Raw genomic sequence first — 26,659 nt, 5'->3', positions numbered from 1 at the left:
CAGTATTTATTGCCATCTTTCTCAACTTCTTTGTAACGTGTTGCTAGCATCAAATTCTAAAGTTAATGATTATTTGCAAAAAAAAAATGTTTATCAGTTTGAACATCAAATATGTTGTTTTTGTAGCATGTTAAACTGACTATGGGTTGAAAATGATTTGCAAATCATTGTATTCCGTTTATATTTACATCTAACACATTTTCCCAACTCATATGGAAACAGGGTTTGTATTTGTAGAATGTGCCGAGAGCCACAAAAACAATAAAACCCTGTTCACCCTGTACACCGCTGACTTCTGCTACAACTCAGAGCCGTGTCACATCCAGAAGTACGCGGATGACACAGCCATCGTCGGGTGCATCAGGGACGGCAGAGAGGAGGAGTTTCGGAACCTGGTGAGGGACTTTGTTGTCTGGTGCCACACGAACGTCTTGCAGCTCAATCCGTCAAAGACCAAGGAGCTGGTCATTGACTTTGGGAGGTCGAGTCCACGGTCACAACCTATTGTGATCGAGGGAGTTGAGGTACAGACCGTGGACTTATTCAGGTACCTCGGGGTTTGGGTGGACAATAAGCTGGACTGGACTGTTAACACGGACCACCAGTACAAGAAAGGACAGAGCAGGCTGTACTTCCTCAGGAGACTGCACTCCTTCAACATTTGTAGAAAACTCCTGTGGATGTACTACCAGTCTGTGGTTGCCAGTGTTCTGTTCTACATGGTAGTGTGCTGGGGGGGCAGTACATCTAAGAAGGACAGCTCCAGACTTGAGAAACTGATCAGGCGGGCCGGTTCTACAATCGGAATGAAACTGGACTCACTGGTGACGGTGGCAGAGAAGAGGACTGTGGACAAACTAGTGAGCATCCTGGATGATGCCAGTCACCCTCTGCATAGCGTTATCAGTAGCCAGAGGAGCCTGTTCAGTGCTAGACTGCTTCATCCCAAGTGCAGGACTAATAGACTCAAGAACTCCTTTGTCCCACACGCCATTAGACTGTACAACTCCTCTCTGGGACGGGGGAAGGGGGGTATTAGGATGACAGGGGATGCAAAACATTAACAGTGCAATACGTTTTCATAACATGGTCACTACTGCCTACTTTGTCTTGTTATATTCTTATTTTACTGTTATATTGTTATTCCCATTGTTTTTATTATTTTTGTAATATTTCTCTATTTTGTTTCCTTTTAAACCCCCATTATTTACTTTTTACTTTTTTTTTTTTTAAATTGATCTCAACTCTGTACACTGCTGCTGGAATTTTAATTTTCCTGAAGGAACTCTCCTGAAGGAATCAATAAAGTACTATCTATCTATCTATCTATCTGATCACAAAAGGCACATGGGTTACACTTTGGACACTTCTGGTCTTTCTCTTTTAGTCATGAATGATGGTTGAGTTACAGACATACAGAATATAGCATTCTGATATTATATCAACAACAAGCTGACAATGAATGGTCCCTCTCGCACCCGTACAGCACTGACTTTACACTGTAAGAACCACCATCACCTTTCAGGTAACCATCTGTGTTTAAAGTAAAGAAGAATGTGTGCTCAAAGTAAATTGCGTAATTAATCTGCATATACTGTATACTTGTCTGATATGATTCTTTTTATGATTAATCAAATGTGATAAAGTGATACGTTTGACAGCCGTCATATAAATACATTATAATTACTTAATATTTTGTTATCATGCACTGGTCGAAGGAATAAATACCATCATGCTGAACAGACTGCCCTTTGTTTTGCACTAATGTTTGCATGTAATGGATGTCTTGTAGGCTGTACAGAATACAGCAACTCTAGTGGTGTGGGTGCAATGCAACAGACCCGGTTCCAAATCTGTGAGTAGAACACCCAACAAATACAGAACATGAACCATCAGTCCAAAACGTCGCCATTTTCTTCTCTTTAAGCTGAACGAGTCTGTTGAAGTGGTCGTGGAAAATCTAAATGACAACCCCCCAAACTTTGCTCAAAACCACTATGTATTGGAAGTGAATGAGGTGAGCTGTACACGCAACATACGCTTTGTGTATATATCCGTCCATCCGTTTTCTACCGCTTATTTTCCCTTTCGGGGTATATATATATATATATATATATATATATATATATATATATATATACATATATATATATATATACATACATACATATACATACATATATATAATATGTATATATATTACATACATATACATATTATATATATACATACATTTATATATTTATATGTATATGTATATATATACATACACATACATATATACATATATATACATATATACATGTATATATATACATATATATACATGTATATATGTACATATACATATATGTATAAATGTATATATATTTACATACATGTATTTATATTTATAAATATTTATATGTATAGATACAAATACATTTATATATACATATATATGTGTATATGTATATATACATATACATATATATATATATGTGCATATATATGTATATATATTTATATACACATTTATATTTATAAATATTTATATGTATACATACATATACACATAGGTTTATATATACATATATACACATATATTCATATATAAATATATACATAAATATATAAACATATACAGTACATATATACATATATATATATATATATATATATATATATATATATATATATATATATATATATATATATATATATATATATATATATATATATATATATATATATATATATATATATATATATATATATATTTTTTTTCTTTTTTTTATGTATATGTGTTCTGTGTCTTTCAGCTGACTACAGTCAACTCCACCGTTGGACTAATAGAAGCTACTGATGTTGATTCTGAACCACTGTATTATCGCTTGGAGTCTGCCATGGTAAGTAAGACAATACAGAACAGCAATATAATCAATACAATCTTCACAGTCTTGTTCTTTTTCTTACTGCTTTTCTGTGTTTTTTAAGCACTGTGCTTATTTACTAATGTCATTGTAATTGGATTTATTTAATTCAGTCATCAGAAACAGTTAACTGTTGATCCATTCTCCTGTAGTTGTTTCACCATAAGACCGTATTCGTACTATTTTAATATTTAGAATGGCATCTGGTAAACAAACAGCAGTGTTACATAAAAAGAAAATACAAAGTTACTCAAAACATCTTGGTGATTGAAATCTTGACTTTGCTAAGTGTGAAGCTCTGTCTCATTTTGTGCACTTCCATACTTTACACCTAGTATTTAAAATGCAAACATGTAGCCAAAGGAGACTTACTTACAGTACTTGAGTGGATGCAATTCACCATTAAAATAAAAAAGAAAACGGTAAATGTTGCGATCATCATTTCCGGTAAGTGCATAAGAACAGTAAATGTATTAAGACAGCACTACACTTTCAGAATGTGCGCATTTAGGAACTAATTACACACTTAATAGCCAAATAACACATGCTAAACAGCGGGTGCAAAGCATATTTGTGTGTAGTATTAGTGGGAGTATTGCGGGTGATCTACTAAGACTGTGTGTACGATTGGTAACAAGTGCAAAAGCGGTGCTGGCAGCCATATTTACAATACATGAGGCTTTTGCGTGTACTATGCGGCTGACCCTAATCAGACACCCATTTCCCTCCTCTCCCTCTGCATTGATGTTAAAATGCTCCGAGCTGTGGTGTTTTTCTATGTTTTGAAACATGTAGCAGACAAATTTAATACGTGCCCCTTTTTCTGAGCAGTTTAGATGCCGTCCTGCAACAGAACCTACGTCTTAGCGCGCCAAAGATGCACTGTGGGAGATGTTGGTACTAACTGCGAGTATGGGCTGGAATGATACAGACGCAATATAATGCATACAGAAAAAAGTGGTTTTCATATACATTAGAGACATGTTGATAACATATTTAAAAAAAACAAAACGCTTCTGTCAGTCTACCCCAGGGCAGCTGTGGCTACTGATGTAGCTTACCACCACCAGATGTGAATGAATGTTGAGTCCCACTTCTCTGTGAGCACTTTGAGTGTTTAGAAAGGCGCGATATAAATCTAAGTTTTTATTATTATTATAAAACAACAGCATTTAAAAAAAACAATGCTGTTTCCAAATCAGCCCTTAAGTCAATCATCAGCTCAAAGGGAGAATGACTGGATTGATAATACTGTATGTCTAATATTATGACAGTTATGACAGTAAAGTGTTGATTGTTGACACCAGCACAAAATATTTTCTCTCTCCATTGTTTGCACATATTGCCTCATTCTGACTGCAGCATTGCCGTTTTGGAAGGATGGAAGGATACATTATTGTAATTCTAAAATAATTTAAAAAATGTTCAGCACAGACCCCCGTTCAAGAGCAGAGATACATTGTACAGGATGACAGAACAGGAACACTGATGGGTCGCCACTCACGGCACCCCGGAAAAGATGGACGCAGGTGTACTTGCAGTCCATGGTCCAGGTGTTTTTGAAGAGGGGAGGAATTTCGAGCGACTACCACTGTAATGTCCTCACTGGGAGGTTTTTACAACACCGCCTCGCAAAGGCCATTTCATAAAGTCGAATTGTAGGTCAGGATTTTTGTTTTCCAGGCGAGCAAACACAATCCATTAGCTTGTCTGATCTTAACTTTCCATTCTGTCTCTCAGGTTGATCAATCTTTGCATTTTAGAAAGCCTCTCCAGTTAGCGATTCAATTTGGCGATCGCCACAGAAGGGCTGGGCGATATGGACTTTTTTTTTAATATCGCGATATTTTTAGGCCATATCGCGATACACGATATATATCTCGATATATTGCCTTGGCCTTGAATGAACACTTGATGCCTATAATCACTGCAGTATGATGTTTCTATGTCTACATTAAAACGTTCTTCTTCATACTGCATTAACATATGCTCATTTTAAACTTTCATGCAGACGAAATCACAACTAAGTCAATTGACCAAAACTGTATTTATTAAACAGTTATTAAGCAATGGCACAAACTTTTATGTCAGTTCCAAAACAGAAAGTGCAAGATTGTCAGAGACATTTTAAGAGTCAAATAAAAACGAGCTGCATAAAAGGAAATCAAATAGTGTTCGTTCTTCGTTCTGTGGTAGGTTACTAGGACGTTATTAAATTCAGTTGTCGACTATTTTTTTCATACAGTGTTGATCTGGAAATGTTTGCCTCTGCATTTTGATGGTGTGGACGTGTGGCACCGAACGGAGATGTTGACATGCAGAGTTTCAAACACTCTTCATTCTCTGGCAGGTGACTTTTCAAATGATGCTGAATATTAGCAGTAATGCTACTTTTTGTAGCTTTTGGCCCAATTACGGTTGTCTGTTCGACATATTCCCACTTGAAACCAAATCACTGCCAGACAATGGACCCCCTGCTTTTTTTCTGGGGAATTAATTCTTCCTTCTTCGCACCTTCTCTCTCTCGTATTATCACTCGCACGGCTCCGCTAGCATCACAGCTAACGTTACCCATGCTGCTATCTCTCTGCTCCGCGAGGGCGTATACGTATGTGACGTATGATGTGACAGTATGTGATGTTTGTAAGAAGGTGCGCCTACTGTCTGTGAGAAGGACAGACAGGAAAGAGTGAAAATGTAATGCCCGCAGCTAAAAGCAACTGCGTGAGAACGCTTACTCGAATATCACGATATAGTCGTTTTCCACATTTATATCATGCTAAATATAGACTCAAAACAGCACTTGCAAAAAGGTTTTATGCTAGATAAATCAACTTGTGAGCGCTAAATGATTCCATTTGAAACTCTTCCTTCTACTATTGTGGGCGATCTAATAATCAGCATGTATTCTGTATGTACATGAAGACAGACATGCCAAATGGATTGCGCTCGCTATTTTGCTCATTTAAGAGACACAATCTTTAGTAGTAGATCAGTTTTGCTGGCACTATCATGACCAGTTTTGATACGTGCAAATATTTAGTACAGTAGATCAGGCCCACTGTACATAGTTTTTAAAGTGTACTGTCATAAGAATGAGTGTTGGTAGACTGTGTTGCCTCTGGATTCACCATAATAGTACAATGCATCCATTCATTCATACAAAAGTGTCATTACTGAACTTATTGAATACCATTGTGGATCATTGGCAATGGGGGCTAAGACGTTCACAGAGCCCTCTTGTTATGTGATCAATTGTTGTTTTTTTTCTGTTAAATTAGGATAAATATTTCCACTTGGAGAACATCAACACCCCAAAATTACTGGTTAAAAGTGTACTGGACTACGATGTCGTGCAAAGGATCTCTCTAGTGTTACATGTACAGGTACAGTGCGACAACATTATTCAAAAAAAATCCTTTGCTGATTTTGGTTGAATCTTTTTTGTGAACTCTTTTTGTGTGTGAATTCCTCCAGGACACACTTAATGGTTCCGCCTCTAATAAGCCATTCTTCACATCTGTGGCCACCATTACAGTGCACGTGAAGGACGTGGACAACCGTCCCCCATGGTTTCAGCCTTGTTTGAGGACTAACTTGGGGCTGGCTAAGCTGTGTTTGAGCACGGGCTACAGAGGCAAAGTCAATCTGACTGAGAAGGAGGTGGGTGTACATGATGGTACTAGTAAACCTGCGTTGTTGTCTCCAAAATGCGTCAACTTAATGTTCCTTGACTTGTCACAGCAGGAGGATTTACCAGTGGTACCTCAGTTTTTGGAAGCAAAATGTTGTCCTGGTTTTCGTATTTGGTTTCTACAGTTGAATTTACAACACGTGATTTCTTCCCGGAAGTGTAAACCAGAGGTGGTCAACAAAGCTAAGATGGCTGTTGTACAGCAAGCAGCGCAAACTATCTGAGTACAAAAGAGGCTTATATGTTCCTGCAAAAAGCAGATATGAGCAAAAAAATCAAACTATGCAATGGAATAGATCCTTTACTTTGTCAAAATAAGATTTGTCGAGTGATATCAAGGACCATGCGTCGGCCGCGTTCTCAGATATGATTAAATATTGTGCAGCAGACGCGATTCTACACAACAAAACAGATGAAAACTTGGAAAAGCACGGAGGTCTACAACTTTTTTGTGTGGGGCGAGGTCAAGGAAATTGGTATCAAGATACTCCCGGATAAATATGCATCATTCTTGCTCGGGTAAGGTTGTATTTTATTATTTAACCTCGCGTCTACTAATTTTTGTTCCTGTTCCACGCGCCGTTTTTTACCGTTTTAAACAAAATATAACTATAGATGTCAACATTGTGTATGTGCTGAAAGCTTCCGTGGAGAGGCGGAGCCGGCAGTCCAACAGCGAGGCAGGGCACACCGTAGCCCAGCCCAAAATAGCGGCGAGGAGGCGTGGACGGCGAGCGAGCGGCGACGCGGGGCGCGCCGGTAGCTACGCTGCAATCAGGATCAGTTGCGTGGATTGCGCACCTGGGGACAATGGCGTAATCCTCTCGCACTGTATAAAAGGGCGACAGCCGTGAATGTCAGAGAGAGAGGCAGAGAGACGAGAAGCAGCCAGAGGGAAGCTGACGCTGAGAGAGAGAGACTGAGAGCGCGAGAGAGGAGACGACGCCGTTGTGCGGGTTCCAAGGATCGTTAAGGAAGGGCATAGCGGCGGCACGTTTAGACTTCTTCATTTTTCAATAAAGACTGCTTTTCAGCTGCTCCGTCTGTCACTCGCTCTTCCGCTTGCCTTTCTGCTTCGGACATCGTCGCCTCTCTCACGCTCTCAGTCTCTCTCTCTCTCAGCGTCAGCTTTCCTCTGGCTCCTTCTCGTCTCTCCGCCTCTCTCCCTGACGTTCACGGCTGTCGCCTTTTTATACAGTCCTGTCCCCAGGTGCGCGATCCACGCACCTAAACTTGATTGCGGCGTAGCTCCCGGCGCGCCCCGCCTCGCCGCTCGCTCGCCGTCCATGCCTCCTCGCCGCCATCTAGGGCCGGGCTACGGTGTGCCCTGCCTCGCTGTTGGACTGCCGGCTCTGCCTCTCCACAGCTTCATTTATGATTGCTGCCTTTGGTAAAAACCTAACTCTTTTAGGTTTTGCTCACATTTGCTTTCATTTATTTAGACCTTTCGTTGGTGCTCTTCGAAACACTCGTAGCAAATATGTGTTGAAGAAATACAAATATTAATACTTAAATGAAAAATAATAAACGTTAAAAGTACAACAAACAAACCTTAAACAAAGTGATCACTACGAACTCATGCATCCTTTGATTATGCTACCTCAGACTGGATTGTGTGCTGCTTTTCCCGTCGTTTTGTAAAATCTTGCACTCTTCTGCCCTTTCTAATTACCTCTCGAGGAACTCTGAAGAAACGTTTATCCTTTTCGTGATTTCAACGATTCGTACAGCCGAATACAACACAAGCATAGAGCATATGCTAAATGGTGCATGGTACCCATTGAAAACAGGGCTAGCTTGACCACCGCGCATATATCTTGGGTGACGTAACATCCCAGTAAAATGACTTTTTTTAACTGATTACAAACAAAAATTTAGATAGTTTAAGTTCATTTGAATGCGATATTTTTTTGGGATTTGCAATACATCTTTGAAAGTTTTTCAAGTGTACCGCACAAGCTGCAGAATGACTTCATGATTTGGATCCACAGGAGGGCCCACTGACGCTGGAACCAGGTCCAGTGTTTGCTAAAGACGGAGACAAGAACAGAAGCGAACAGATCAGCTACAGAATATTAAGAGGTGAGGTTAAGCAATATTGGTGGCCTCGTAGTGATTTCTTTTTTTATTTTGAGTACACATAACAACTCCATGCTGTTTAAAAAGCCTCTTTGCTCACTTCCTACTAACTTAATTTTTTTTCTGCATGTGCAGGTGCATGGCGTATAGTAAATGCATGACACACTCCCTGGCTTCAAATTTTAATGCATACCAATTGAAATTTGAACCTGCAATGAGTTGGCAACTTGTCCAGGGTGTACTCCGCCTTCCGCTTGCTTGTAGCTTAGACTTACACTTAGACTCAGACTTCCTTTTTATTGTCATTCAATTTTGAACTTCACAGCACAGATAAGAACAAAATTTCGTTGCATAAGCTCATGGTAGTGCAGGAAAAAAGAAAAAAGCAATAAGGTGCATATATAATTAAATAAATATGTATAAATAATATATAAATATAAATATAAAATAAATAAATATTCATAAATAAATAGATGGATTACTGTACAGATAAATATACTGCCCTTTTTTACATGCGTCCGCGTTTATGGGTGTATGTTATATTTTCTTTTTTATTCCAGCGAGTTAATCCATTTTTGCTGGAGTTGAGGGGATAATTTAGTTATGATGCATTCAAGAGTCTTACAGCCTGAGGGAAAAAGCTGTTACATAACCTGGAAGTTCTGCTTCGGAGGCTGCAGAACCTCTTTCTAGAGCAGACATGGGCAAACTACGGCCCGCGGGCCACATACGGCCCGTTAGCCTTTTTAATCCGGCCCGCCGAACTTGTCCAAATTGTAGTAAAAACCTCCTTTTTTTCCCCTTTCCCTGCAATGCCCACGTTTCCCCAATAGATAGCGCACTCAAAACACATTGACCGTTGTTGGAGCGGCACATATTTCTCTTTATTTCACTTTAATTTTCACTTCGTTTCACGTCACCATTAAGCCCTTCTGTAAAAATGAGCGGACCAAAGAGAAGGAAAGTGGACAGCGAATGCCGAGTGTTTAATAAGGAGTGGACAACAAAATACTTCTTCACTGAAGTCCGATCAACGGCTGTATGTCTGATATGCCAAGAAGCTGTTGCGGTTTTCAAAGAGTGCAATATCAGCCGTCACTTTGCCACGAAGCATGCAAACTATGCTAGCAAGCAGTCAACACAAGAACGGGCGGCTACTGCTCAGAGGTTGGCAGCTAATTTACAGAGTCAACAGAACTTTTTTCACCGACAAACTGCAATTCAAGAGTCAAGTACCAAGGCAAGTTATTTGCTGGCATTCAAATTAGCAAAGGCTAGCAAGCCTTTTTCCGAAGGCAAGTTTTTGAAAGAGTGCATGGTAGAGACAGCAGGTCTCTTGTGTCCGGAGAGCAAAGCCAAGTTTGAAAAAATCAGTTTAGCATGCAGGACAGTCACTCGCCGCGTGGAACTGATTGACGAAGATATAGTCAGCGAGTTAAACAAAAAGGCGGAGTCCTTTAAGTTATATTCACTAGCACTGGATGAAAGTAACGACATAAAAGACGCTGCTCAGCTCCTAATTTTTATTCGAGGGATTAACGACAGTTTTGAGATAACGGAGGAGCTTTTGAGCATGGAATCACTGAAAGGGAAAACGCGAGGAGAGGACTTAAATGAACAGGTGTCTGCTGTCATCGAGAGAATGAAGCTACCTTGGAGTAAACTTGCCAATGTCCCCACGGATGGATCGCCAAATTTAACTGGAAAAAACATCGGGCTGCTGAAAAAAAACCAGGATAAAGTGAAAGAAGAAAACCCTGACCAGGATGTTATTTTACTTCACTGCATCATTCATCAGGAGTCTCTATGTAAGTCTGTATTGCAGCTTAATCACGTCGTGGATCCAGTTGTAAAACTTGTTAACTTCATACGAGCAAGGGGACTTAATCATCGTCAGTTCATTACGTTCCTGGAAGAAACTAATGCGGATCACCAGGACCTACTCTACCACTCTCGCGTCCGCTGGTTAAGTTTGGGGAAAGTGTTTCAACGAGTCTGGGAGCTCAAATACGAGATTCGCTCATTTTTTAATTTAATGGGGAAATCCGAAGAATTCCCCGAGCTGAGCGACACAAACTGGCTTTGTGACTTTGCGTTTGCTGTGGACATATTTTCACACATGAATGAGCTGAACGTGAAGCTACAGGGGAAAGATCAGTTTGCGCACGACATGTACACAAATGTGAGAGCCTTCAAATCCAAGCTGGTTTTACTCTCCAGGCAAATGTCAAACAAATCTTTCGCACATTTCCCCACATTAGCCGTGCAGAAAGAGGCCGCCCGAAATGCGAAGAAATACTGCAAATCACTAGACGATCTGCACAGAGAATTTTGCCGTCGGTTCTGTGATTTCGAAAATTGACAAGTCACTTTAACTGGTGTTAAAGTGACTTGTTAAAGGAGGTGCTATTTGCTGCACCCAGTAACGTATTTATATATTTTTTTGTATTAAAAATACAGGGCATAGTGGATCTAACATGATAATGTGAGAGTCCAGTCCATAGTGGATCTAACATAATAGTGAGAGTCCAGTCCATATTGAATCCAACATAATAGTGAGAGTCCAGTCCATATTGAATCCAAACATAATAATCTAACATAATAATAGTGAGAGTCCAGTCCATAGTGGATCTACCATAATAATGTGAGAGTCCAGTCCATAGTGGATCTAACATAATAGTGAGAGTCCAGTCCATAGTGGATCTAACATAATAATAGTGAGAGTCCAGTCCATAGTGGATCTAACATAATAATGTGAGAGTCCAGTTCATAGTGGATCTAACATAATAGTGAGAGTCCAGTTCATAGTGGATCTAACATAATAGTGAGAGTCCAGGGCATAGTGGATCTAACATGATAATGTGAGAGTCCAGTCCATAGTGGATCTAACATAATAGTGAGAGTCCAGTCCATAGTGGATCTAACATAATAATAGTGAGAGTCCAGTCCATAGTGGATCTAACATAATAATGTGAGAGTCCAGTTCGTAGTGGATCTAACATAATAGTGAGAGTCCAGGGCATAGTGGATCTAACATGATAATGTGAGAGTCCAGTCCATAGTGGATCTAACATAATAGTGAGAGTCCAGTCCATAGTGGATCTAACATAATAATGTGAGAGTCCAGTTCATAGTGGATCTAACATAATAGTGAGAGTCCAGGGCATAGTGGATCTAACATGATAGTGTGAGAGTCCAGTCCATAGTGGATCTAACATAATAGTGAGAGTCCAGTCCATATTGAATCCAACATAATAGTGAGAGTCCAGTCCGTAGTGGATCTAACATAATAGTGAGAGTCCAGTCCATATTGAATCCAAAATAATAGTGAGAGTACAGTCCATTGTGGATCTAACATAATATTGTGAGAGTCCAGTCCTTAGTGGATCTAGCATAATAGTGAGAGTCCAGTCCATAGTGGATCTAACATAATAGTGTGAGAGTCCAGTCCATAGTGGATCTAACATAATAGTGAGAGTCCAGTTCATAACGGATCTAACATAATAGTGAGAGTCCAGTCCATAGTGGATCTAACATAATAATAGTGAGAGTCCAGTCCATAGTGGATCTACCATAATAATGTGAGAGTCCAGTCCATAGTGGATCTAACATAATAGTGAGAGTCCAGTCCATAGTGGATCTAACATAATAATAGTGAGAGTCCAGTCCATAGTGGATCTAACATAATAATGTGAGAGTCCAGTCCATAGTGGATCCAACATAATAATAGTGAGAGTCCAGTCCATAGTGGATCTACCATAATAATGTGAGAGTCCAGTCCATAGTGGATCTAACATAATAGTGAGAGTCCAGTCCATAGTGGATCTAACATAATAATAGTGAGAGTCCAGTCCATAGTGGATCTAACATAATAATGTGAGAGTCCAGTTCATAGTGGATCTAACATAATAGTGAGAGTCCAGTTCTTAGTGGATCTAACATAATAGTGAGAGTCCAGGGCATAGTGGATCTAACATGATAATGTGAGAGTCCAGTCCATAGTGGATCTAACATAATAGTGAGAGTCCAGTCCATAGTGGATCCAACATAATAATAGTGAGAGTCCAGTCCATAGTGGATCTAACATAATAATGTGAGAGTCCAGTTCATAGTGGATCTAACATAATAGTGAGAGTCCAGGGCATAGTGGATCTAACATGATAATGTGAGAGTCCAGTCCATAGTGGATCTAACATAATAGTGAGAGTCCAGTCCATAGTGGATCCAACAAAATAGTGAGAAGAGTCCAGTCCATAGTGGATCTAGCATAATAGTGAGAGTCCAGTCCATAGGGGATCTGACATAATAGTGAGAGTCCAGTCCATAGTGGATCTAAAATAATAGTGAGAGTCCAGTCCATAGTGGATCTAACATAATAGTGAAAGTCCAGGCCATTGTTGATCTAACATAATAGTGAGAGTTCAGTCCATATTGAATCTAACATAATAGTGAGAGTCCAGTCCATAGTGGATCTAACACAAGGGAGTAAGTTTGATTTTGAGATCGGTGGGGACACAAAAGTGCTCCAAGGCAGCACTCTGAAAGTTTACTTTTTTTTTTCTCATTAGCAATCATAATTTAACGTCTTGCAGATGTTATAGGGTAAAGCAACCAAAATGAAAGCAAAGGAAACAACTTCAAAGAGTTCTCATCTTTACTCTTTAGTGTAGGGCTGTAGTGCAACTGTGCATCATACTGTCAATTAACATAGCCTACTATCTATCAACAACATCAGAAATACATTAATGCAATACAACATTATAAATAAACATAAATGAACTGTAATAATCTCCTGCCTCTCTTCCTCTAACTTCTCTGGCCTCTCCTCCTCCATCTCCTCCAGCCTCTCTGCTGCCTGTCACCTTACAAAAAAATATGTTGATGCATAACAGATACATTAAGGACAATGACCATAGAGCTTGATGGTACAGTTACTGCCTGAGCAAAAAGGCTTTTACTAAATATGAATATTACTTAATATTAATTAATTATATTTTATAATTGTAAAATCACTTAATCATTTAGTGAGGTTTTATTGTATTTCCACCACAAAGTTTTGTTCATTGGTATTTTCAAACTTGCTCACTTCTACACAAATACATGAAGCTAAATAATAATTTAAAAAATAAAACGGAAAGGTGAAATCCGGCGATCTGATTGGCTGTTAATTGTGGTTTAAATATTCTAAAGCCTTATCACAGTGTAGGCTATCACTACGCCTCAGGCACGTATGACTGGTATGAATGGGAGTTGTTGTCATGTATCCATGACAACGGACTGCTGCAGTCCGTAGTAAAAGACAGCTGATGTTTTTACGATGTTAAAAAACGGGGACTAAAGTAGTTGAATTCACATGTTTAAGGTTAACTTTCACCTCCGGGGAGGGTTAACAATGGTAGAGGGGACTGAGCATTGACTTTCACCTGACAAAAAGCGGAGGAAAAGACAAGATGCAGTGCTAATTTGGAGCTAACGTCTGGATAGGTGGGACTATTTTTTCCACAGTGAGGCTATTTTATTGGATAATATGTATTTCTGGTTGAATAAAACTACATTAAATTGATTGAGTATTCCTATTTCATATTGCCTTTATTGGTAACCGTTTTATAAAAGCAATATATCACTCCAGTCCATGGTATATGCTCATTATAGCACTCTAAGGGGCGTGACTGGAGTGATATATTGTGGAATTATTCAATATTGTTGAGCCTCTATACACCCTTGAAGTAACTTACAGTTTGACTCCTAAAGAAGTCTTTTATATCCAGTTTTCTTTTCATTGACATCCTTCAAAACCTACAGCACACACGCACGCAAACAGACACAAACACAATGTAAATCACACCACTGATATTAAAATCCATCTAACCAGGAACAACAAATGCCGAACATGTTGACAACTTACACTGACAGTTGCACCGCCTCTCGTCCGCTCGCTAGCAACTCGCATTTAGAATAGCTTTTACAAGCAGAAGGAGTGACAGCGGGGACACCCAATCACACGTAAGTTAGCATGAAACCGGCAACCAATCAGGGCGCGATATTTAGGTTAGAGGCGGGACTTCTAGCAGAAGTTCTGTGCCATAATCACTGACTAAACATTACGGGCAGCGCTTGTATTGATAGTGACTACACAGTAGCGGCTGGATATTGGTAGGGACGTGTCCCTAGCGTCCCTACCCAATTCTACGCCCTTGATCTAACATAATAGTGAGAGTCCATAGTGGATCTAACATAATAGTGAGAGTCCAGTCCATATTGAATCCAACATAATAGTGAGAGTCCAGTCCATAGTGGATCCAACATAATAGAGTCCAGTCCATATTGAATCTAACATAATTGTGAGAGTCCAGTCCATAGTGAATCTAACATAATAGTGAGAGTCCAGTCCATATTGAATCCAACATAATAGTGAGAGTCCAGTCCATAGTTGATCTAACATAATAGTGAAAGTCCAGTCCATAGTGGATTTAACATAATAGTGGGAGTCCAGTCCATATTGAATCCAACATAATAGTGAGAGTCCAGTCCATAGTGGATGTAACATAATAGTGTGAGTCCAGTCCATATTGAATCTGACATAATAGTGACAGTACAGTCCATTGTGTATCTAACATAATATTTTGAATGTCCAGTCCATAGTGGATCTAACATAATAGTGAGAGTCCAGTCCTTAGTGGATCTAGCATAATAGTTAGAGTCCAGTCCATAGTGGATCCAACATAATAGTGAGAAGAGTCCAGTTTATAGAGGATCTAACATAATAGTGTGAGTCCAGTCCATATTGAATCTGACATAATAGTGACAGTACAGTCCATTGTGTATCTAACATAATATTTTGAAAGTCCAGTCCATAGTGGATATAACATAATAATGTTAGAGTCCAGTCCTTAGTGGATCTAGCATAATAGTGATAGTCCAATCCATAGTGGATCTAACATAATAGTTAGAGTTCAGTCCATAGTGGATCCAACATAATAGTGAGAAGAGTCCAGTCCATAGTGGATCTAACATAATAGTGTTAGTCCAGTCCATATTGAATCTGACATAATAGTGACAGTACAGTCCATTGTGTATCTAACATAATATTTTGAAAGTCCAGTCCATAGTGGATCTAACATAATAATGTTAGAGTCCAGTCCTCAGTGGATCTAGCATAATAGTGATAGTCCAATCCATAGTGGATCTAACATAATAGTTAGAGTCCAGTCCATAGTGGATCCAACATAATAGTGAGAAGAGTCCAGTCCATAGTGGATCTAACATAATAATGTTAGAGTCCAGTCCTTAGTGGATCTAGATTAATAGTGAGAGTCCAGTCCATAGTGGATCTAACATAATAGTGAGAGTCCAGTCCATATTGGATCTAACACAATAGTGAGAGTCCAGTCCATATTGGATCTAACACAATAGTGAGAGTCCAGTCCATAGTGGATCTAACATTACAAGATCACCGCTAAAAAGAGGACAGCAGGCGTACTAGCCAGGTGGCTTTGTTAACAAATACTGAATTCTTGTACCACACAGAGCAGTATCAAGTGCGCCATAAAAACCAAGGCTACACTTCTGGCCTTCACAATAAAATTCCTGTGTATTACATCCTGTCTGACTGCGCTAACAAACGTGGCGTGCATTATTAATCCTATTATTTTTACAATTGAAGACATTTTCATTGATAGAAAGTTGCAATACAGGTACCCTTTCGATTGTAATTCCTTTTCTTTTTTTAAAATTGCACTTTTGAGACTTTGAAAGAAGTCGAAGCTGTCCAGAGGGTTTTCCCTATGACTTTCTCTCGAAATCGAGAGAGGTTGTCCATGATGCCCAGCCCGAACCATGAGTGTTGATGAAACTGTATTCATATTTTGTTTTTCTAGGGAATGAAGGGAACATATTCCAGATAGATGAGGACACGGGGAACATCAGCATGTCAAAAGCTGCTGATATTGTGGGCCCCTTAACGCTCACTGTTCTGGTAACACTACAGCATATTGCACTCAATATTGCATTTCTAAAGAAGCAGATGAATCAAGTGTTTGCTTTGGTCCCAACATACTTAGGCGTCACAGGTGACCAACAGAGACCAGTTTGCTGTAACTCAGGTGACCTTTGAGGTGATGAAGAAGAGCAGGAACCCTCCTCGCTTTGAGAAGGAGCGTTACGAGGGCTTCATCTACAGCAACTCTGTGCCTGAAAGCATGATCCTCAGGGACCGCAGCACATATCGGCCCTTCAGGGTTCGAGCCCGGGACGAGGACTTTGCTGGTGTGAGTTTTCTCTGGGCCTTACGTTCCTTTTTCTCATTCATTTGGTTTGTAAACCCTGATTTGGATGTTTGCGTCGTTTTTGATCTGATCAGTCCAAGCATAGAAAGACTTTTAAAAAAAGAGTACCGTATTTTTCGGATTATAAATCTCAGTTTTTTTAATAGTTTGGCCGGGGGTGCGACATATACTCCGGAGCGATTTATGTGTAAAATTATTAACACATTACCGTAAAATATTAAATAATATTATTTATCTCATTCCCGGAGGAGACAAAGAAAATGTCAGCAATCGTCACACACACGTCAAACAATAAGAATTCGGCAGGGGAGGGTCATGGCAGAAGTGCATTGTGGGTCACGGGATGCTAGCTGCTATATGCTATATGCTACTGCCACAGCTTTTAAAATGGATCATTTCATCGTTGGCGGTAATTTATGAAAATTGAGAAGGACTGAACAAAAATGGCACCGAAAAGGAAATCATGTACTGCAGATTACAAGCTGGACGTAGTGAAATATGCAGCAGAAAACGACAAGAGGAAGCGGCGCAAACTTTCGGAGTTGGCAGAGTTGTTTAGAAGCGACATCGAGGAAGAAGATTTCATGGGATTTATCGATTAAGAGTGACAGATTGTTTGGTAAAAGTATAGCATGTTCTATATGTTATAGTTATTTGAATGACTCTTACCATAATATGTTACGTTAACATACCAGGCACCTTCTCAGTTGGTTATTTATGGTTATTTATGGTTATTTATTCAGCCTGTTGTTCACTATTCTTTATTTATTTGAAATTGCCTTTCAAATGTCTATTCTTGGTGTTGGATTTTATCAAATAAATTTCACCCAAAAATGCGACTTATACTCCAGTGCGATGTATATTTATGTTTTTTTCCTTATTCATTATGCATTTTTGGCCGGTGCGACATATACTTATAATCCGGAAAACTACGGTAGATACAAAGGATACAGGAGCCAATTTTGATATTTTTTTATTTTGTAAACAAATGCCGCCCATATACAGTACAGGTCAAAAGTTTGGACACACCTTCTCAGTCAATGCGTTTTCTGTATTTTAATGACTATTGTATTTTATTGTATTGTGTGACAATTGCATGACTATTGCAGATTGTCACTGAAGGCACCAGTGACAATCTGACACCAGTGAAGTGAAAACCATTTCAGGTGACTACCTCTTGAAGCTCATCAAGAGTGTGCAAAGCAGTAATCAGAGCAAGAGTGGCTATTTTGAAAAAAAAAAAAAACAACTAGAATATAAAACATGTTTTCAGTTATTTCACCTTTTTTTTCCGTTAAGTACATAACGCCACGTGTTCAAACAAATGCCGCCCATGTACAGTACAGGTCAAAAGTTTGGACACACCTTCTCAGTCAAAGCGATTTCTTTATTGATTGATTGATTGATTGATACTTTTATTAGTAGATTGCACAGTACAGTACATATTCCGTACAATTGACCACTAAATGGTAACACCCGAATAAGTTTTTCAACTTGTTTAAGTCGGGGTCCACGTTAATCAATTCATTTATTTTCATGACTATTGTATTGTATTGTATGACTATTGTATGTCTATTGCAAATTGTCACTGAAGGCATCAAAACTATGACACCTGTGAAGTGAAAACCATTTTAGGTGACTACCTCTTGAAGTTCATCGAGATAATGCCAAGAGTGTACAAAGCAGTAATCAGAGCAAAGGGTGGCTATTTTGAAGAAACTACAATATAAAACCTGTTTCCAGTTATTTGCCTTTTTTTTGTAAAGTACATAACTCCATCATAGTTTTTATGCCTTCAGTGACAATCTACAATGTAAATAGTCATGAAAATAAAACGCATTGAATGAGAAGGAGTGTTCAAACTTTTGGTCTGTACTGTGTTATCTCAATCGTGGCATGAATTGGAAGAAAAAAAAACGTATGCATGTCAGTTTGCGTTACAGCTGAGGAAGCATTTTATTCGTCCTTGTCAGAACGGGGGGCTATGGTGTGGTTTGTTTTCCCGTAATGCAAAGGAAGGTGATGGGACATGGTGTGAAGGTAAAGACATATTTTAATTTATCTATAAAAAAAAAGTGCACACTAAAGGCGTGCACATGGCGGAGAACAAACTTGGCTAAAAAGCAAAAACTACCACAAAGGCAAAACTATAGACATGAAACCAAAGACTCGCTAAACGTGACATAAATAAACAAAACTTACTTGGAAGGACATGAGCAGAGCGATAGATAACCAGAGTGAACAGAGCATGGAACAACAACAATGACGCCAGGCCGACTGCCTGGCAACTACAAGCTTAAATAATAGTGACATGATTAACACAGGTGCGTGAGTCCAAATGAGTACAGGTGAAGTATTTGGTCATCATGGTGACAAAACAATGGAGCGTAAACAGGTACTAAAAAGAGTCTTAAACCAACAGAACATAACTAAACAAAACAAGACCACAGAACATGACAGTTGTGTTATTAGCCCAAACATTTTGGCTTTTTCTTCTCTTCTTTTGCCCTCTTGTTTTTTTTTTTTTACAAATAGTATTTTTAGGGATATTTTTCTATGAACAAGCGTCCACTGCAGTGGACATTGGTACTATTTTTTTTTCTGAAATGTGCTACTCTGACAAAAGAAGTAAACCAACAAAAAACAAAGGCAAAACTATAGATATGAAACCAAAGACTCGCTAAACGTGACATGAATAAACAAAACTCACTTGGAAGGAAATGAGCAGAACGATACATAACCAGAGTGAACAGAGCCAGGAACAACAACAATGACGCCAGGCCGACTGCCTGGCAACTACAAGCTTAAATAAAAGTGACATGAATAACACAGGTGCATGAGTCCAAATGAGTACAGGTGAACTATTTGGTCGTCATGGTGACAAAACAATGGAGCGTAAACAGGTACTAAAAAGAGTCTTAAACCAACAGAACATAACTAAACAAAACAATACCACAGAACATGACAGTTGTGTTATTAGCCCAAAAATTTTGGCTTTTTCTTCCCTTCTTTTGCTCTCTGGTTTTTGTTTTTTTACATTTAGTATTTTTAGGGATATTCTTCTATGAACAAGCGTCCACTGCAGTGGACATGTGTACTATTTTTTTTCTGAAATGTGCAACTCTGACAAAAGTGAAGTGAATTATATTTATATAGCGCTTTTCTCTAGTGACTCAAAGCTATTTACATAGTGAAACCCAATATCTAAGTTACATTTTTTAAACCAGTGTGGGTGGCACTGGGAGCAGGTGGGTAAAGTGTCTTGCCCAAGGACACAACGGCAGTGACTAGGATGTCAGAAGTGGGAATCGAACCTGCAACCCTCAAGTTACTGGCACGGCCACTCTACCAACGGAGTTATGCCGCCCCACAAAAGACGTAAACCAACTAAAAACAAAGTCAAAACTATAGATATGAAATTAAAGACTCGCTAAACGTGACATGAATAAACAAAACTTACTTGGAAGGAAATGAGCAGAGCGATACATAACCAGAGTGAACAGAGCATGGAACAACAACAATGACGCCAGGCCGACTGCCTGGCAACTACAAGCTTAAATAATAGTGACATGAATAACACAGGTGCGTGAGTCCAAATGAGTACAGGTGAAGTATTTGGTCGTCATGGTGACAAATAAATGGAGCGTAAACAGGTACTAAAAAGAGTCTTAAACCAACAGAACATAACCAAACAAAACAAGACCACAGAACATGACAGTGGTGTTATTAGCCCAAACATTTTGGCTTTTTCCTCTCTTCTTTTGCTCTCTTGTTTTTGTTTTTTTACATATAGTATTTTTAGGGATATTCTTCTATGAACAAGCATCCACTGCAGTGGACATTTAGTACTATTTTTTTTTCTGAAATGTGCAACTCTGACAAAAGAAGTAAACCAACTAAAAACAAATGTCCCCTGCAGAGGACGCTAATTAGGTGACACCTCTGTGGGTGCAATGACCATGTTGCCCAGTACAGCGGAATTTCCGCTGTCATTAGTAAATCCTTTGTAATGGTCCGATGAAGACTGTACCTTATGAAAACCGAATCCATAAGAACTCATTTAAATTCAATTAATCCGTCAAGGATACCCAAAAATATAAGCAAAAAACACTTTTCAAAAAGAATAGTTATAGTTGTACATGCAAAAAATCATGTGAAATACATGTAAATGATGAATTAAATGGATAATTACTAACTAGTGAAGACTCCTGTTGGCGTAGATCAGGCCCGGGTGAGTTTAGAGAAAAAATGTGTCTGGGGGCCGGTATATCTATTTAAAGGAACACTAACGCAAAACTTCACGATATTGTCTGAGTGCTAAGAACGTAATGGATAGACCGTCTTAAAAAACGGGAGGGAATTTTTATTTTTTTTACTCAATGAGACACCCAGAATGTACATGAACAAAAAAGAATTTGGGATTTACAATATTAACTATGAACAATAAAACACTGAATATTGACAACCAATGAACGTCACACACCCCCCTTGATTGACATGTTTTACAATCGAAAATGGTAAAAAAAAACCTTACCTCTTATCTTATACATCACCCTGACACCCGCATTTCAGGCTGGCCGCTCTGGAAACACTCTGTGGAAATGCTCCCCACCCACACTGCTTTGTGGCTCGTCTGAGCTGCTGTGACTTATATTACCTTAGTAACTAATTAGATGACCATAGTAACTAGTGCAAAAGTGCAGATTCCAACCATTGAAATACTTTTTACAGTTCAAGACTTACAGTCATTAGAAAATATCACTGCACATCATAAAACGGCAGCTACAGTTTCCAGCTTAAAGATCTAAAATAAGTATTTGGCAATGTCCGGCGGACCAGATTTAAAAGCGAGCCTTAATTTGCCCAGGTCTGGCGTAGATAGTGAAGAGTCGAGAGCAGTGATTTTCAAACTGTAGTACATGGGCTCCATCTCGTTGTATGCCAAATCACTTAAATACAGTGTTTTATTCAAACATTCAAACAGTGTTACTTTTCAAACTGTGTAATGTTACAGTGGCCACAAAGATTAAAAATACTTGTGAAATATAGCCTCAGCCTTGTTTTTAAAGAATACTTAGACCTACTACGATACCGTGTTTAAATGTTGGTTATCATAGTGGCACTTGGAAGAGCCAACATTTTTCTGAGGTGGCACTTGGTGAAAAAATTTTGAGAACCGTGGGCGTAGAGAGTAGAGAAGGAAAAGGGAGTGCCAAACGGATGCCATCTTTGCACTTTTCTTTGATTTTCATCCATCTTCTTCCGCTTATCCGAGGTCGGGTCGCGGGGGCAGCAGCCTAAGCAGGGAAGCCCAGACTTTCTTCTCCCCAGCCACTTTGCCCAGCTCTTCCCGGGAGATCCCGAGGCGTTCCCAGGCCAGCCGGGAGACATAGTCTTCCCAACGTGTCCTAAGTCTTCCCCGTGGCCTCCTACCAGTTGGACGTGCTCTAACCGCCTCCCTAGGGAGGCGTTCGGGTGGCATCCTGACCAAATGGTCGAACCAACTCATCTCGCTCCTCTCGATGTGGAGGAGCAGCGGCTTCACTTTGAGCTCCCCCCGGATTGCAGAGCTTCTCACCCTATATCTAAGGGAGAGCCCCGCCATCCGGCGGAGGAAACTAATTTCGGCCGCTTGTACCCGTGATCTTGTCCTTTCGGTCATAACCCAAAGCTCATGACCATAGGTGAGAATGGGAACGTAGATCGACCGGAAAATTTAGAGCTTTGCCTTCCGGCTCAGCTCCTTCTTTACCATAACGGATCGATACAGCGTCCGCATTACTGAAGACGCCGCACCGATCTGCCTGTCGATCTCACCATCCAGTTTTCCCTCACTTGTGAACAAGACTCCTAGGTACTTGAACTCCTCCACTTGGGGCAGGGTCTCCTTTCCAACCCAAAGATGGCCCTCCCCCCTTTTCCGGGCAAGAACCAAGGACTCGGACTTGGAGGTGCTGATTCTCATCCCGGTCGCTTTACACTCGGCTGCGAATCGATCCAATTAGAGCTAAAGATCCTGGCCATATGAAGCCATCAGGACCATATAATTTGCAAAAAGCAGAGACCTAATCCTGCGGCCACCAAACCAGATCCCCTCAACGCCTGGACTGCGCCTAGAAAATCTGTCCATAAAAGTTATGAACAGAGTCGGTGACAAAGGGCAGCCTTGGCGGAGTCCAACCCTCACTGGAAACGTGTCCGACTTACTGCTGGCAATGCAGACCAAGCTCAGACACTGATCATACAGGGAGCAAAACGCCACAATCAACCAGACTTCGAAGACTTTTCTACGATTTCCTTCTAGAAAAATGGCACTCGCTACTTTTTGGGCCCACGGTCGCTTATCCTGCAGTTGTACTCAATAAGAAAGCTCCGAGATTGAGTCGTGGTGTAATTCTTTGAGTGGGCATTTGATTCCATATTTTGCTGTGTGATCATATCTGTGACTCTTATTTGATGTTGTTCTGTGTTCCAGGGTGTGAATCCGGATGTAAAATATGAGGTGCAGTACAGCAGCTACGTCAACGTGACCTCAGATGGTTTTGTGATCCTAAAAAGGGTTGTGAAGACCGAGTCGTTTGCATTGCAGGTGAGCGGCGCGCTCTGCTCACGGGAACAGCAAACATCGATGTTTCTCAGCTGTAAATGCAATATTGTTGTCAGCTCAGAGCGGTGGACTCCACAACAGGAGAGGTCGGCACAACAGCACTTTCTGTTCAAGTCATACCTGGTAGGAATACTGTTGTTTTATTTTCTTCATAGTTATAGCAATAAACCCTGCACTGGTGTCAAATACAGTATAGAATAGAATAGAATAGAATAGAATGGACTTTATTGGCATTATATTTGCATATAACGAGATTAAGGACTCCGGGATAAGGTTCAGTAGTGGGAACAAATATGGGTTAAAAATAAATAACACAAGACATAATAAAGGAAAAACTAACAATTAATATAAACAGACTACTATTCAACAAAAATAATAAGCAATCCTGTACAATATACAAAACACTATAGAAATACAAAATACTGTACAATATACAGAACAAGAAAAGTGTACCGGAGTAATAAATAACAATCAGTGTCGGACGTATTGCACTCAAAGGGTAGTATTGCACAGGAGGGTATTAGGGTAGGATATTGTATAGGGGTGGATTATTATTGTTAGAAGTTAGAGTTCAAGCTCTGGGAAAGAAGCTGTCTCTGAGCGTGTTTTTTCTGGCTCACCCGTAGCGCCTGCCCGATGGTAGCAGGTCAAACAGGTGCAAGCCAGGATGTGTGTACTTTCCTTGGTGATATTTTTTGGCTTTCTTGAGGCAACAGGAGTTGTGTAGATCCTTCAAGGAGGGCAGGGGACAGCCCATGATTTTTTTGTGCATATTTTATGACCTTCTAAATCGCCTGTTTGTCTGCTTCAGTGCAGCTGGTGTACCACACTGTTATGCAGTACGTCAGTAGGCTCTCGACAGCCGAGCGATACATCAGCTGTCTCTCTAGTCTGTTCTTCTTTAGGAAATATCATAAGTAGTTGTCGACCTACACACTCACACTGTTTAGAGAAAATGATGAATTTAATAGTAAAACACAATATGCCGACAAAATCTGCCGACCAAGTATGTCGACGACAGCGGGCGCTTTTAGTAATACCTTCGGCTGTCTTTATTGAAAAAAAAAAAGTTTTTTTAAAGTATTTTTAAAAGACTTTCTGTGCATGTAATGTTTACTCCTGGCTTGATCCTCTCTGCAGCCGACGCCATACCGTCCCCGTCTAATGTTGGCTACCGCGCGGGTGACATGGCGCTCCTCGGGCTGGTCATGGCGGCTCTGCTGGTCCTCTGCCTCATCGTGATCGGCTTCTTGATCTCCCGCTTGTGGAAGGACAACATATGTGGGGTCAGTTGTTGTGTGCCAAGTACTGACATTATTTGGAAACGCACGACACTACATGTATTTGTCAGGTCAAATAGCAAATCATAATAATTCTACTCTAACAGACATGTTTCAGTTCATTTCCATGTGTATCATTTATTACCTCTTCCAGGGTTTCGATTTAGATAGGATTTGATTTTAAGCAACATCCCGATAAGGTTGTACCGATACCAATCATTTATTACCGGTACTAAAATGTATATTGATACTTTTCCAAATAAGGGGAACTACAAAAAATGTCAATGCTGGCTTTTTTTTTAACCAAAAATCTTACAATACATTAAACACTGACAGTCAAAGAAAAATTTTACAAGGTTAAAATATAAATTTAAAGGCATTAAATTCAAAGAAAAAATTACAAGGTTCCATATTACATGTATTCTGCCATAATCAAGGATTAGGTTACAATAGTGATGTGTATTTCTGGTCTTGTCACCCTCTACCGGACTGAAGGGTGACACGGCAGTGTGGCTGGATCAAAAGAGATGTCGGAGAAGCTTTACTGAACCAAAAGTTGCTTTATTGCAAGCGAGCCTCATTTACACAGGACTGCAGTTCCTGGAGGGGGTCAGGTCAACAAAATGAGGCACTCCTATCTTGGAGAAGCCAAACCATCAGTTTTTATATTCCTCCTTCCTGTGTGTGTGTGTGTGTGTGTGTGTGTGTGTGCGTGCTTGCTTGCGTGCGTGCGTGTGTGTGTGTGTCAGGAGAGCGCATTCTGACTATAAGAGGAAAAGTTTGTGTGTAAGTGTCTGAAAAACAACCGATCTAAGTCATAACTTAAATGTTGGCGTTAGGCTGAACACGTAGTCTCTTCTCAAGGATAGGGCTATCACCTTTTCAATCCAAAGTCCCAAATAGGGCCTTTTTCCTACGAGAAGTGATCCGATCCACAAGTGAATATCAAACTAGGAGGCCTTATCTTATTCTGTGCTGAAACTGACATAACACTATTTGATTAAACTTGGTGGCTTTGAGTTAATTAATTCACTTCAATAGAACAGAAAGTTGGGCAGTACGGTGAAACAGGGGTTAGTGCGTCTGCCTCACAATACGAAGGTCCTGAGTAGTCCCGAGTTCAATCTCCGGCTCGGGAGGATCTTTCTGTGTGGAGTTTGCATGTTCTCCCTGTGACTGCGTGGGTTCCCTCCAGGTACTCCGGCTTCCTCCCACCTCCAAAGACATGCACCATACATAACATGTAGACACATAACATGTAGGTACATAACATGTAGATACATAACATGTAGACACATAACATGTAGATACATAACATGTAGATACATAACATGAAGATACATAACATGTAGACACATAACATGTAGATACATAACATGTAGATACATAACATGTAGATACATAACATGAAGATACATAACATGAAGATACATAACATGAAGATACGTAGACGAGCACATAGCTGCTTGGCTTGATGCCAAATATAAGCGCGGTTAAAACTGCCCAATTAGGAGTCCACTAATGCAAGTCCATCCATCCATCCATTTTCTTTGGTGTCGCAGGGGCACTGGTGCCTATCTCAGTTACAATCGGGTGGAAGGCGGTGTACACCCTGGACAACTCGCCATCTCCTCGCAGGGCCAACACAGATAGACAGACAACATTCACATTCACACACTAGGGACCATTAAGTGTTGCCAATCAAATAAAACATAATTCATGCAGTACTTGGGTATTCAGCAAGGCAGTAACCAGTAACTGTAATCAGTAAATAGAGCAGGAATTATTTTTATTTTGAATTA

At 39.9% G+C, this 26,659-nt stretch overlaps 1 protein-coding gene across 1 annotated transcript in view; it reads left to right on the top strand.

The window, feature by feature from the left end:
* cdhr5a (cadherin-related family member 5a) overlaps positions 1 to 26,659 on the top strand; it is a 66,512-nt gene that overhangs the window by 33,855 nt on the left and 5,998 nt on the right. The window contains exons 3-13 of the mRNA XM_061887163.1: positions 1,793 to 1,855; positions 1,928 to 2,017; positions 2,802 to 2,888; positions 6,194 to 6,298; positions 6,390 to 6,575; positions 8,598 to 8,688; positions 16,563 to 16,660; positions 16,746 to 16,952; positions 23,446 to 23,559; positions 23,634 to 23,700; positions 24,718 to 24,863. Of these exons, the coding sequence (XP_061743147.1) occupies positions 1,793 to 1,855; positions 1,928 to 2,017; positions 2,802 to 2,888; positions 6,194 to 6,298; positions 6,390 to 6,575; positions 8,598 to 8,688; positions 16,563 to 16,660; positions 16,746 to 16,952; positions 23,446 to 23,559; positions 23,634 to 23,700; positions 24,718 to 24,863 (1,254 nt within the window). The remainder of the gene's footprint in view (positions 1 to 1,792; positions 1,856 to 1,927; positions 2,018 to 2,801; positions 2,889 to 6,193; positions 6,299 to 6,389; positions 6,576 to 8,597; positions 8,689 to 16,562; positions 16,661 to 16,745; positions 16,953 to 23,445; positions 23,560 to 23,633; positions 23,701 to 24,717; positions 24,864 to 26,659) is intronic.

Source organism: Nerophis ophidion, linkage group LG25 (assembly GCF_033978795.1).
Source record: "Nerophis ophidion isolate RoL-2023_Sa linkage group LG25, RoL_Noph_v1.0, whole genome shotgun sequence".
Classification (NCBI taxonomy): Eukaryota; Metazoa; Chordata; class Actinopteri; order Syngnathiformes; family Syngnathidae; genus Nerophis; species Nerophis ophidion.
The sequence above is the reverse complement of the archived record's forward strand: the minus strand, read 5'-3'. Positions and strand labels throughout refer to the sequence as shown.